Source organism: Ascaphus truei, chromosome 8 (genome assembly GCF_040206685.1).
Source record: "Ascaphus truei isolate aAscTru1 chromosome 8, aAscTru1.hap1, whole genome shotgun sequence".
Taxonomy (NCBI): domain Eukaryota; kingdom Metazoa; phylum Chordata; class Amphibia; order Anura; family Ascaphidae; genus Ascaphus; species Ascaphus truei.
Window position 1 is genome coordinate 40,183,939 of NC_134490.1, and position 12,259 is coordinate 40,196,197.

Genomic DNA, 12,259 nt, shown 5'->3' on the forward strand with positions numbered 1-12,259 from the left:
TTTTTTTCCCACACTCTGCTATTCCCCCTTAACCCTCACATCTGTTCCTAATCTCTGTTCCCATGTTCTCCATTCTCCATCTCAGCCCTCCTTTCCTCTCTCTCCCTTCCTTCCCTCTCTCCTTACTTTAACGCTCTCCTTTCTTTTTCATCCCTCTCCTCCCTTTGTGCACTTTTCTCCCTCCCTCATGGCCCAGCAAACCTGACATGTGTTTGTAGCCAAGCTTCTAACAGCCAGCACAAGGATATGGTTTGGCCCGGACTCTCCCTGCGCATAAGCTTTTCGTGCCAGAGGGGCCTGGAGTTTATTTGTATCTGTATCTCCTTCTTTCTTAGCTTCTTTTATTTATTTCTCTCTCGTGCGCTCTGTCTACACAGTCCTCTGTCCCTTTCTCTTCTGTTCCTCTGTTCTTTTATTACTCTCTCTACCTCTGCCCCTAGATGGCCTCTCTCTTCTCTTCTAATTTATCTCTCTCCTCCTTCATCTTTCCTCTTTTTCCTTTAGCCCTCCTCCTCTCTCTCCTTTTTGCTTCCTTTATCTCTTTCTGTTTTATCCTTTATCACTCTCTCTTCTGTTACCTCTCTCTATTTTCTGCTATCCTTTCTTTTCACTCTTTGACTTTATTATCTCTCTTTCCTTTATTTCTTGCACTCTTTTCCTTTATCTTCCCTCTATCTCTCTCTCTCTTTCTCTCTCTCTCTCTCTCTCTCTTCCTCTCATCTCTCTCTCTCTCTCTCTCTACTCTCTCCTCTCTCTCTCTCTCTCTCTCTCTTTCCTTCATCACTCTCCCTCTCTCTAAACCTTTTCTCTTTCTTTTCTTCTTTCTGTCTTTCTTTCCTCTCTCCTACGCTCGTTCATTTTCTTTCTTTCATCATGTTCACTCTGTCTCTAGACAGCCTCTCCCTTTTCTTTTCTCTGTCCCTCTCTTTTCATTCTTTATCCCTCCTTCTCTCACTTCCTTTATCAGTTCAATTCAATGACACTTTATTGGCACGGCAATTAGTACATGTGTTGCCAAAGTATTACAATAAGGAAAAGTTCCAGGGTGACAAAGGCAGCAAGGAAATACAATACAATAGGTAACATAGGACTATGGGGCAGATTCACCGAGAGACCATACTGTGCATGTTAATGCACCCCCTCCGGATTTAACTCACATTGACTTGAATGGGAGTTGAGACTAATGGAAGTTGAATAGGAGTTGTGCACTAACCCGTACTGGTGTTTGAGGTATCTGGCCCTAAGTAGGGTGGCATAAGTGGGCACAACAGACAGTCCTATCAGTACTAGGGATACTCAGACTGTCTATACTCGGACTGTCTATACTCGGACTGTCTGTGGTTGCATAGCTGCTAATCACCTAGTATTATACAGAGTTTCTCTTACTGTAGGTGGGAAGTCCTTTACGCTGTCTCCTTGGGGAAGAATTCCTCTCTTCTATCCTTGTATTTTGCACAGTACAGGAGGAGATGCTGTTCTGTTTCTGAGCCTCTGTTGTTGCAGTGCACCGTCTGGCTTTTGGGGTTTCCACTTGGATTTGTGTCTGCAGGTCCCTATGTTTTTGATCACCTATTACAGGGTCCTATGTATGAAGGTAGCGACACGGTGTTTGATCAGTGCTGCTGCATCATATGTAAGAACAGTTTGTTACATCTGGTGCAGCATTTTAGACTTGCACCACTTCAGACATGGCAGGTTTTTGGGGACAAATAAAAAGGAAAAAGAATGGTGCACAGAAACGCAGAATGTAATGCATCTCATTATAATATGTTCAATCCTGTAACTCGTCCTACTGATACTCTCCACGTCGTAAGCTGACAAATGTGTTTCATCCTGGGGCGTTGTGCTGTCGTGTTGCCTTAGCTTTGTTACATAGGGGCTGAGTGTGTACTTTATAGGTTGCTTAATAAAGTGGATGGTAGTGGAAGTGTGTTCCACTGTTAATGACGTGGTACCACAATGTGAATATTCTTATTTTGGGTAGTAGCAGACGAAACATCTTAGTTCAGCTCTGCATCCATTGTGTGGAGTATTTCTCTGTACATGGAGTACTTGTTTTCAGAACTGAAGGTGCACACTCTATTTGGGCTTTGTTCAATTTAGTATAATGTTTGTCCGCAAATGTCACTCCCATATAAAAGGATTGGTCGGATGACCTTGGCACATAGCTTTAGGCTGAGTCCCCCGCTGGCACTGAGCGTGCTCATGCTTGGAGAGCGGGTAGTTGCGGGTAGTTGAGCGGGCGGCAAAGTATAATTGTTTTGTTTATCTAAGCACCGAGCGCGCGCGCGCGCACAGCGTGAGCAGGAACTTACATATATCTATAAATGTAAGTAACCGCCGCAAGTGCAACCCGCTCAGCGCTAGCGGGGATGCAGCCTAAGTAGTAGTGTTTTACACAGGGTTGAAGCTGGAAACTGTTTTCTGCTTTGAAGGCCCTTAGAGTTTTCTCTTGTGTTTCTAGTCATCTTAAAGCGCTGAAATGCATGTAATCTAAGGGCCAGCCAGGTATAGTCTATAGAAGGGGTGCGCAAACTTTTTCGTCTGCGCCACCCTGTTTGCTCTCCCCCCTGCTCACAACTTACCTTTTCTCCAGCGTTTCTGACGTCATAACATCATGTGACCCCGCTGCGTCATTTGATACCATGTTGACATGGCGATGCGTCACCAGAAGCCACCTGAGAGAAGGGAGGAGACTATACAGAGGACTCGCGCGCTCTCCCGGCATGTAATTTAAATGTTGTGAGGAAGTGTGCGGGGCCTCTGTAAGTGCCCCCCCCCCCAGAAAATGTTGTGCTCCCCTGTTTGCGCACCCCTGGTCTATAGTGTGCTACATTTGCCAGCTACCGAGGTAGAATTTGAGATTGTGTTTCAGAAAAGCCAACTTTGAATGAAGTTCTCCCCTTGTGCAGAAGCATGGCAGGAACATCCTATTGCCGATTTATGTCATCATGCCCCACACACCCATAAGACCAAACCTCAAAAAGCCTGACCGGACATGACCCCCTTTGTTAAACCTGCCCAGACAACCTCTATTCACAGCCCCTGATGTGAGATCAACAATCCACCGGAAGACCGAGAGAAGGGGGGAAAGAGTGTGAGACACAGTGGGACCATGTGCGTTGACAGGTCTAGTTTTGTTGCTTTTTAGCTTTCTTCTGGAAAATAAATATGTTTGTTTTGTCTATCTCTCCGGGGTTAGCCTGCAAGGTCCATGATTTAGCATCGTTTCCTAGCACGTTTAGGAGGCTTTGTAGGCTTTCTGAGGTGGGATACAAAAGACCAAGTCACTTGCATACAACAGGCATTTGATCTCTATATCAACGAGTTTCATTCCTGGGGTTGTGGATTTCTCTAGTAGTTCAGGAAGATCGTTACTGTAGATGTTAGAGAGAGAAGGACTGAGGCCAACACCTATTTCTGCCTGAAGCTGCCTGTTTGCATAGTACATTATTTATCTTTATCATATTCTCTCAATGGCCCACGTCTCCCTATCACTTACTCTTACTCCATCACTTTCTGGTACTCTCTCCTGCTTTGTCTTCGGATGGCCCCTTTCTCTCTCTCTTCTGTCTCTTCTTCCTCTATCACTCTCTCTTCTTTTCTGTGCCTCTTTTTTCTGTTATCTCTTTTTCCTCTCTCTTCCCTTATTATTCTTTCACTTCACGTCTGTCTCCAGACAGCCTTTGTCTCTATTCCTTTTACCCCGCTTTTTTCTCTCATCCTTTCTTAGTCTCTCTCACTCAGTCTCTCCTCTTAGATGTCCTTTCTTGCTCTTCTCTACCATCAAAGACGGGGGGGGGCTGTGACAAAAACGGGACAGACATTGAGTGAAACAGCAGAGGGGACCGTGACAGCAGGACAGAGAAAAAGGACCATCACTAAGAGGGGACACAGACAGGGGACAGTATTAATAGGGATAATCCCTGTGAGAAGGAGCAGAGGGGACAGTGATGAAATGTGTGGGTCTCCATCAACCCCTTCAGTGCCAGAGCCCTTTGCACACTGCTGACCCCTGTGGCTGTGAACGGGGTTCATATATTTGTTTTAAGGGTGGAATGTCCCTGGTGTTTATACAAACCAGATGCGTTTCCAGATGCGTTGCAATGTCCTCTGGTAGAAAAGGGGTGAAACCAGCACATCTCACAGGCTGTGGGCCTTCCAGCCAAATATAATAAGCATTTGTACATCTGGAGCTCAGAGCTGCCAATATCTGAAGGGGTTTGCACCAGGGGGGAGATAAGAGAGCACTGTTACTCAGAACGGGTTAGTAGGAGCTATAGGTAGCAGTTATATGGAGCAAAAGAAAGGGTTATAGGAAGGGGTTATGGGGAGCAATAGGAGGCGTTGTAGGGAGCAGTTATATGGAGTGTAGGAGGCATGTGCAGAGCTATAGCCAGGGAGACATATGTGAGGGAAAATAACATTGGCTTTTATTTAGCCCGCAGCTTTAAACAGTACAGCTTTTTGTCAGCATGCAAAATAAACAAAACAGGCCTATCCCTTTGTATGGGCCAACTCACATTTCCCAGTCCCCATCTGCAGAGCTGGGAGGCTAGGCCTCTTACCAACCTCTGACCCCAAAGTCCAAAGAGGTACCTGTAAGCAGGGGGCTCTTTATATCAGTCCGGTCTGGGTTTGTGTCTGTGGGGTGCACCCTCTGGAAGGTACCAGGGTTCGCTGCACCCTAGAATTGAGGTTTTGGCTCCCTGGGATCTCTCTATAGCAGCACAGTCCCTCTGTGCTTGAGAGACCTGTTCATGGAGATCTCCTCTGGCAGCACAGTCCCTCTGTGCTCAAGAGACCTATTCAATTTGGGCAGCACACATGTAAACCTGCTTGATGAGCCAGGTGGGGAATGGCTAATTAATTCTAGCAGGAGTTAACTAACCAGCTCCCTGCTGGACTAATCAGCTACAGACAGGCTCTATGTGTGCTGCATTTTTAAACCGGGGAAAAGACCTGTCACATGGAGCAATGGGAGGAGTTGTAGGGGGGGTTACACAGAGCAATAGGAGGAGTTATAGGGAGCGGTTATATAGAGCAATAGGAAGAGTTATGGGAAGCCGTTTTATGGAGCAATAGGCGAGGGTACAGAGAGAGGTTATATGGGGCAATAGGAGGCTTTTTGGGAGCTGTAATATGGAGCAATACATTTAGTAAAAGTGAGCAGCTATATGGAGTAATGAAAATATCTGAACTCGACCCTCCCCCCCCCCCCGATAGTAATTGATATAGAATCAAAATGAGGAGTTATAGGGAGTGGATATATGGAGCAATAGAAGGAGTTAAAGGGAAGCTCATGTGGGGCAATAGGAGGAGTTATAGGGAAGCTCATGTAGAGCAATAGGAGGAGTTATAGAGAGTGGTTAAATGGGGCAATAGAAGACGTTTTAGGATGCGGTTATATGGAGCAATAGGAGTAGTTATGGGAAGCAATAGGAGGAGTTGTACAGTGGTTATATGGAATATTTAACCCTGTTCATTTTCTCATATGTTCGTATTTGACAGTGTTGTTACCCCCCTCGTTAGGTTACCAGAAGGTATTCACTGCTCCTGACGTAGGAGAACGGAGGAGAGGCAAACCAAGGAGGCGAATCAGTAAGAGAGAGGGAGCACATTAGAGAAAGTGGAGGAGATGCCTTCACTGGCTTCAGGTTAGCACTTCCTGGAAGGAGGCCTCTGGGACAGCGTCATGGTGACACGGGGAGACGCAGTTGAGCCTAAGACTCCTGGGACCGGTCGCCATGGCAACCATTTGGAGCTTTCTGGCTTGGGCCTTCACACTGACCGCAGCCGGGACCTCGAACTTCAAGAGAGCCAAGAGTCGCGAGCAAGGGTCACAAGGTGAGAAGTCTTTACAAGCATATTGGCATTAAGTCAAAGGGCTGAGCCATGAACCATGTCTCAGCCATTTTGGAATGTAAGGGTTGCCAGATTTCTAGGCAGAACAATATATACTGCTGCGGTTAACCCCTTTATTTAACCTATTAAACATGTCACTGTCATTAGTTCAGTGTGGTCCTAGCAGGGATTGAACCTTTAAAGGTGCAATCCCATGTAACCGATATAAAACAGCCTGTTGTAAACAATGTCACAATCTTATTGCACTTAGCACTGGTGCAGTTGATTTGTTTAAGGAAGCCAAAGACCTGGCCGGCTTCTGGTTTTGGTTCTCTGGAAATTAATTAAAACTTGAATTTCTTCAGGACCTCTGAATAGGGGAGATTTTGTCATTCAAGTGTTTTCTTTACCCTTACTCCACCCTGTCCTTATCAGAGAGCCAATAAAGGTAAGGTGGGTGGAGGGGGTTTGCCTGTGCAAACTCTTGTTGGACACACAGTGACATCAGACAAAAGGGAGCAACCAGAGGGTTAATACAATGTAACCATGTATTGTTATAACTCTGTGCCCAGGACATAATTGAAAACGAGAGGTAACTCTTAATGTATTACTTCCTGGTAAAACATTTTACAGGCATACCCCGGTTTAAGGACACTCACTTTAAGTACACTTGCGAGTAAGTACATCTCGCTCAATAGGCAAACGGCAGCTCACGCATGCGCCTGTCAGCACGTCCTGAGCAGCAATACCGGCTCCCTACCTGTACTGAAGCTGTGCGCAAGCGGGGAGACTATAGCGCCTGTTACACATGCGTTATTTACATCAGTTATGCACGTATATGACGATTGCAGTACAGTATATGCATCGATAAGTGGGAAAAGGTAGTGCTTCACTTTAAGTACATTTTCACTTTACATACATGCTCCGGTCCCATTGCGTACATTAATGCGGGGTATGCCTGTATAAATAAAAATAAATAAATAAATACATGTCAGATTTTGCTTAAGAAAAAAAGATGTCTATCACCCAGGTCTGACGCCTTAAACATGTCAGTGCCATTAGTACACTTTGGTCTTAGGAGGGAGGGTACCTTTTAAGTTATCTACAACCCAAATATTTTATATTCTCTCTCTCCTTTTTTTTTTTTTAAGCATGTTGAAGTTACAGTATAGAAAAAAGAGATGATCCAGGGCCCCACGGATTTCCATACAAATAATTTATTAAGTCAGGATATACAGGCATACCCCGGTTTAAGGACATTCACTTTAAGTGTACTCGTGAGTAAGGACATGTCGCCCAATAGGTAAATGGCAGCTCACGCTTGCGCCTGTCAGCACGCCCTGAACAGCAATACCGACTCCCTACCTGTACTGGAGCTTTGGGCAAGCGGGGAGACTATAGAGCTTGTTACACATGCGTTATTTACATCAGTTATACACGTGTATAATGTTTGCAGTACAGTACATGCATCGATAAGTGGGAAAAAGGTAGTGCTTCACTAAAGTACATTTTCGCTTTACATACATGCTCCGGTCCCATTGCGTACGTTAATGCGGGGTATGCCTGGATGACGTTTCGGCCATAGCAAGACCTTTATCAAGTGACTGGCATTTGATAAAGTTTGATAAAGGCCTTGCTATGGCCAAACGTCGTATATTCTGACTTAATAAAGTCTTTGCATTGAAATCCGTGGAGCCCTGGATCATCTCTTTTTCCATGCTGTTTGGACTGCTACAGATGGGCCATCCCTGAACCAGGAGCACCGGTGCTTGCGCACGTATCAGTTATACTTTTTGCATTTGTTTGCATTGTCAAGGTGTGCAGTACAATCACTTATATATGCAGGCGTTACAGTATAGACATTTACAAAAAGTACAACTGGAAGTCTCTGTGGTGCCACGTCGCTAGCCCTTATGTTAAAAGGAAGTTGCAGGTATCACAGACATCAGTGTAATTTCCCAGCGCTTTCAGCTCTCCCATATAACAGCAAGATACAATGTGACTAAATGATGCAGCAGCAGCAGCAGCAGCAGAGATACCTCTAACACTGGGGACACATTTGTTAATTTGAGTCTTTTCTAGGGAAGCCAATTACATTGATAAGTTCTTTAAAAGGGACAGTTCCGTTATGTGGGGCTGACCCCTTTAAACCTGGGACTGACTCTTTAAAATGTTGGACTGACCCTTTAAAGTGTCATCTTCTAAACTATATTTGTTGTTGTGATGCCTTGTAATTCAGACGGAGTCACTGCAGTGCTATGATGACAGCAGCAATGAAAGCCAATAACGCTTGCCTCTGACCCTGCAGATTTCCTATCCAGTCTGAGCCATTATGAGATTACCTTCCCGGCCCAAGTGGACCAGAGAGGAAACTTCCTGACCTACGACCTCCGCTGGGCCCCACCCAGATCCAGCCGGCCTCGGCGCAGTCCCCCCGAGGTGGCGGAGCGTCAGCTCTTTTATCGATTACACGCACAGAGTGCCAGCTTCCTGCTTAATTTGACCTTGCAGACGGAGCTACTCGGGCAACACTTCACTGTGGAGTATTGGAAGAGTGGTGGGCTGGACTGGAAGCATGAGATGTATGACGACTGTCACTACGTGGGCCACATCCAAGACCAGCAGCTGAGCTCCAGGGTGGCCATCAGCAACTGCAACGGCCTGGTGAGTAGAGGGTTAAAACATGGAGGGGGGGGTGTTGTCTAGGATACACAGCTCCCGCCTTGGAATATTCCACTCGGACGAATTTTAGGGGGAAGGTTCAATGTAAAATAGTATAAAGGAAAGAACTAACAGTATTATATCTCATAGTGTGGTGCTCAGTCGGTACGCTAGCCTCTGACCTTACACAGTGGCCTGTGAGCGGCTTCTAGTAATATGTCACTCAATCACACTGACCCTTAGGGGATTCTTATCACTTCACTGGCTGGTTCAAATCTACACACCTACCTAATCACTTGGCACTTTTGCTTTATATACACGTTTACCTAGTTAATAGTTTTTGCACTCATGCGTTTACTTGGGCCCAGACCCTTGAACTACCAGTAACTATATCTGCAGCTCTTCTCTGTCTCGTGTGTTATAACACAGTTGCAGCTACTATTTAATTCGTTTTTAATATATTTAGTTATTTCGTTGATATTATTTTACTTTCATCAATAAAGGTTAATTTTAATTTTACACCCCCCCCCTTCCCGTTCAACGCTACCCACACATAGCACACGAATAATGAGAAGACACCGTCTGGAGGTATAAAGGCCGGGGCTTTGTTTATTTATAACTGGAGACAGCGAATGCCCTTCCCCTCTATCCACCTTAAGACCCACCTTAAGACCCACTTGCTTAACGAAGCATATGAGTAGCTCCGTGGCTAATACTATACACATGATACATAAAGCTTGGCCCCCTGCAGACGCACTTACCAGAACTCCCTCCTACTGTCTCTGTACGTTCTTCCTACATACCAATTAGACTGTAAGCTCCTCGGAGGAGGGACTCCTCTTTCTAAATGTTACTTTTATATCTGAAGCACTTATTCTCATGACCTGTTATTTCTATTATTCGTAATTTATCGGATTGTCGCGTATTACTACTGTGAAGCGCTATGTACATTAATGGCGCTATATAAATAAAGTCATACATACATACGTGTATATACATACATACATACATTATTCTGTGAGGTTGAGTGCATCACTAAGAGATTCTATTTGAAATATACCAATCATAACCAGTTCCCTGAGAGCACCCCTCCAGTACCAGTCATTTCTACTATTAGCTGAGCAGGCACCCTTTTTACTACCGAAGGTTCAATGTGCTGCAAAAGTGAACTCGTGACATTGACATGTCTAATGGATTAAAGGATCAGTTCCCTGGAGGACCAAAATGACTTAATGACAGAATCATTAAGTCACTTTGCTCTTGTATGGGACTCAAACTTTAACCCATAAAACATGTAGCTGTTATTATGTTACTTTGGTCCCATGTGGAATATATCATGTAACCCAATAAGAACATGTCACAGGCATTAGGTCACTTTGCTCTTACTTAAGAGTGATTATCTAATGCATAAAACACATCATTGTCATTAGTCTACATTAGTTACTGCATTGGACTGACCTTTTTTTATTGCAAGAATAAAACTCTGGCCCTGCTTCCACTGTCCCGTGCCTCCCTGTGTGCCCTGTCCCGTGCCTCCCTGTGTGCCCTGTCCCATGCCTCCCTGTGTGCCCTGCCCCGTGCCTCCCTGTGTGCCCTGTCCCGTGCCTCCCTGTGTGCCCTGTCCCGTGCCTCCCTGTGTGCCCTGTCCCATGCCTCCCTGTGTGCCCTGCCCCGTGCCTCCCTGTGTGCCCTGTCCCGTGCCTCCCTGTGTGCCCTGTCCCGTGCCTCCCTGTGTGCCCTGTCCCGTGCCTCCCTGTGTGCCCTGTCCCGTGCCTCCCTGTGTGCCCTGTCCCGTGCCTCCCTGTGTGCCCCGCCTCGTGCCTCCGTGTGCCCTGTCCCGTGCCTCCCTGTGTGCCCTGTCCCGTGCCTCCCTGTGTGCCCTGTCCTGGTGCCTCCCCGTGTGCCCTACCCCGTGCCTCCCTGTGTGCCCTACCCCGTGCCTCCCTGTGTGCCCTACCCCGTGCCTCCCTGTGTGCCCTGTCTCGTGCCTCCCTGTGTGCCCTGTCTCGTGCCTCCCTGTGTGCCCTGTCCTGTGCCTCCCTGTGTGCCCTGTCCCATGCCTCCCTGTGTGCCCTGCCCGTGCATCCTCGTGTGCCCTACCCCGTGCCTCCTTTTGTGCCCTACCCCGTGCCTCCCTGTGTGCCCTACCCCGTGCCTCCCTGTGTGCCCTGTCCTGTGCCTCCCTGTGTGCCCTGCCTCGTGCCTCCATGTGTGCCCTGCCTCGCGCCTCCCTGTGTGCCCTGCTTCGTGCCTCCCTGTGTGCCCTGCCTCGTGCCTCCGTGTGCCCTGCCTCGTGCCTCCGTGTGCCCTACCCCGTGCCTCCCTGTGTGCCCTACCCCGTGCCTCCCTGTGTGCCCTGTCCTGTGCCTCCCTGTGTGCCCTGTCTCGTGCCTCCCTGTGTGCCCTGCCTTGTGCCTCCCTGTGTGCCCTGCCTCGTGCCTCCATGTGTGCCCTGCCTCGCGCCTCCCTGTGTGCCCTGCTTCATGCCTCCCTGTGTGCCCTGCCTCGTGCCTCCGTGTGCCCTGCCTCGTGCCTCCGTGTGCCCTTCCCCGTGCCTCCCTGTGTGCCCTGCCTCGTGCCTCCCTGTGTGCCCTGCATCGTGCCTCCCTGTGTGCCCTGCCTCGTGCCTCCCTGTGTGCCCTGCCTCGTGCCTCCCTGTGTGCCCTGCCTCGAGCCTCCCTGTGTGCCCTTCCCCGTGCCTCCCTGTGTGCCCTGCCTCACGCCTCCCTGTGTGCCCTGCCTCACGCCTCCCTGTGTGCCCTGCCTCATGCCTCCATGTGTGCCCTTCCCCGTGCCTCTGTGTGCCCTTCCCCGTGCCTCCCTGTGTGCCCTGCCTCATGCCTCCCTGTGTGTCCTGCATTGTGCCTCCCTGTGTGCCCTGCCTCGTGCCTCCCTGTGTGCCCTGCATCGTGCCTCCCTGTGTGCCCTGCCTCACGCCTCCCTGTGTGCCCTGCCTCATGCCTCCCTGTGTGCCCTTCCCCGTGCCTCTGTGTGCCCTTCCCCGTGCCTCCCTGTGTGCCCTGCCTCATGCCTCCCTGTGTGCCCTGCATCGTGCCTCCCTGTGTGCCCTGCCTCATGACTCTCTGTGCTCCCTTGCCCTCCCCCCACAGCTCGGAGTCATAGTATCAGAGGAGGAGGAGTATCTAATTGAGCCACTGCCCCTCAGTGCCAACTTCACACAGGCTGGTGAGGGGACCCCGCACGTGGTGTACAAGCGCTCATCACTGCAACGCCAGCACCTGGACGCAGCCTGTGGGGTAATAGGTAACATAACTCCTACAGGCCGTCACCACTGTGTGGCTCGAGCGTGTAATGACCGAGGTAGTATCAGGGTATAGCCCCCCCAATCCTTTAGGTGCCAGGGGTCTACAACCCTAAAGATGCTAAGCTTTGTATCCTTATTCCCTTCCAATGGGTCTTCCATTATAAGAGCTATCAGACTCTATCGCTTCTTGCCATGCTCTGAGTCATCCAGTCCTAGAGGTGTCTGACTCTATTCCTAGTGGTAGCAGGTGGCTGAGTATCCCTAATCTCTTTCATTGGTACAGCCAGAGGTAACAGCCTTCTATCATCATACCTATTCCATGAGATGTCTAGTCCTAGTGATAACTATAGTGGTAACAGGCTCTGTAGCCCCATTTCCATGTTATGCGTTGTTCAGTCCTTCTGGTGCCAGGCTCTGTATTCCTCATGGTAGCAGGGGGCTCTGTGTCCTTGCTCCCATCCAGTGAGCCATCCTGTCCTAAAAGTAAGA

The 12,259-nt window shown here is 48.4% G+C and overlaps 1 protein-coding gene across 5 annotated transcripts in view; it reads left to right on the forward strand.

Annotated features, from left to right (window-relative positions):
• Positions 1–12,259, forward strand: part of ADAMTS10 (ADAM metallopeptidase with thrombospondin type 1 motif 10) — a 60,121-nt gene that overhangs the window by 19,889 nt on the left and 27,973 nt on the right. For 4 of the 5 annotated variants that reach the window (XM_075611587.1, XM_075611584.1, XM_075611586.1 and 1 more), the window contains exons 2-4: positions 5,533–5,847; positions 8,153–8,508; positions 11,616–11,769. In XM_075611587.1, coding sequence (XP_075467702.1) covers positions 5,748–5,847; positions 8,153–8,508; positions 11,616–11,769 — 610 coding nt within the window. In that variant the 5' untranslated portion in view covers positions 5,533–5,747. Of the gene's footprint in view, positions 1–2,841; positions 3,118–5,532; positions 5,848–8,152; positions 8,509–11,615; positions 11,770–12,259 lie in introns of those variants that run through there. The other variant, XM_075611588.1, reaches the window with a different exon arrangement.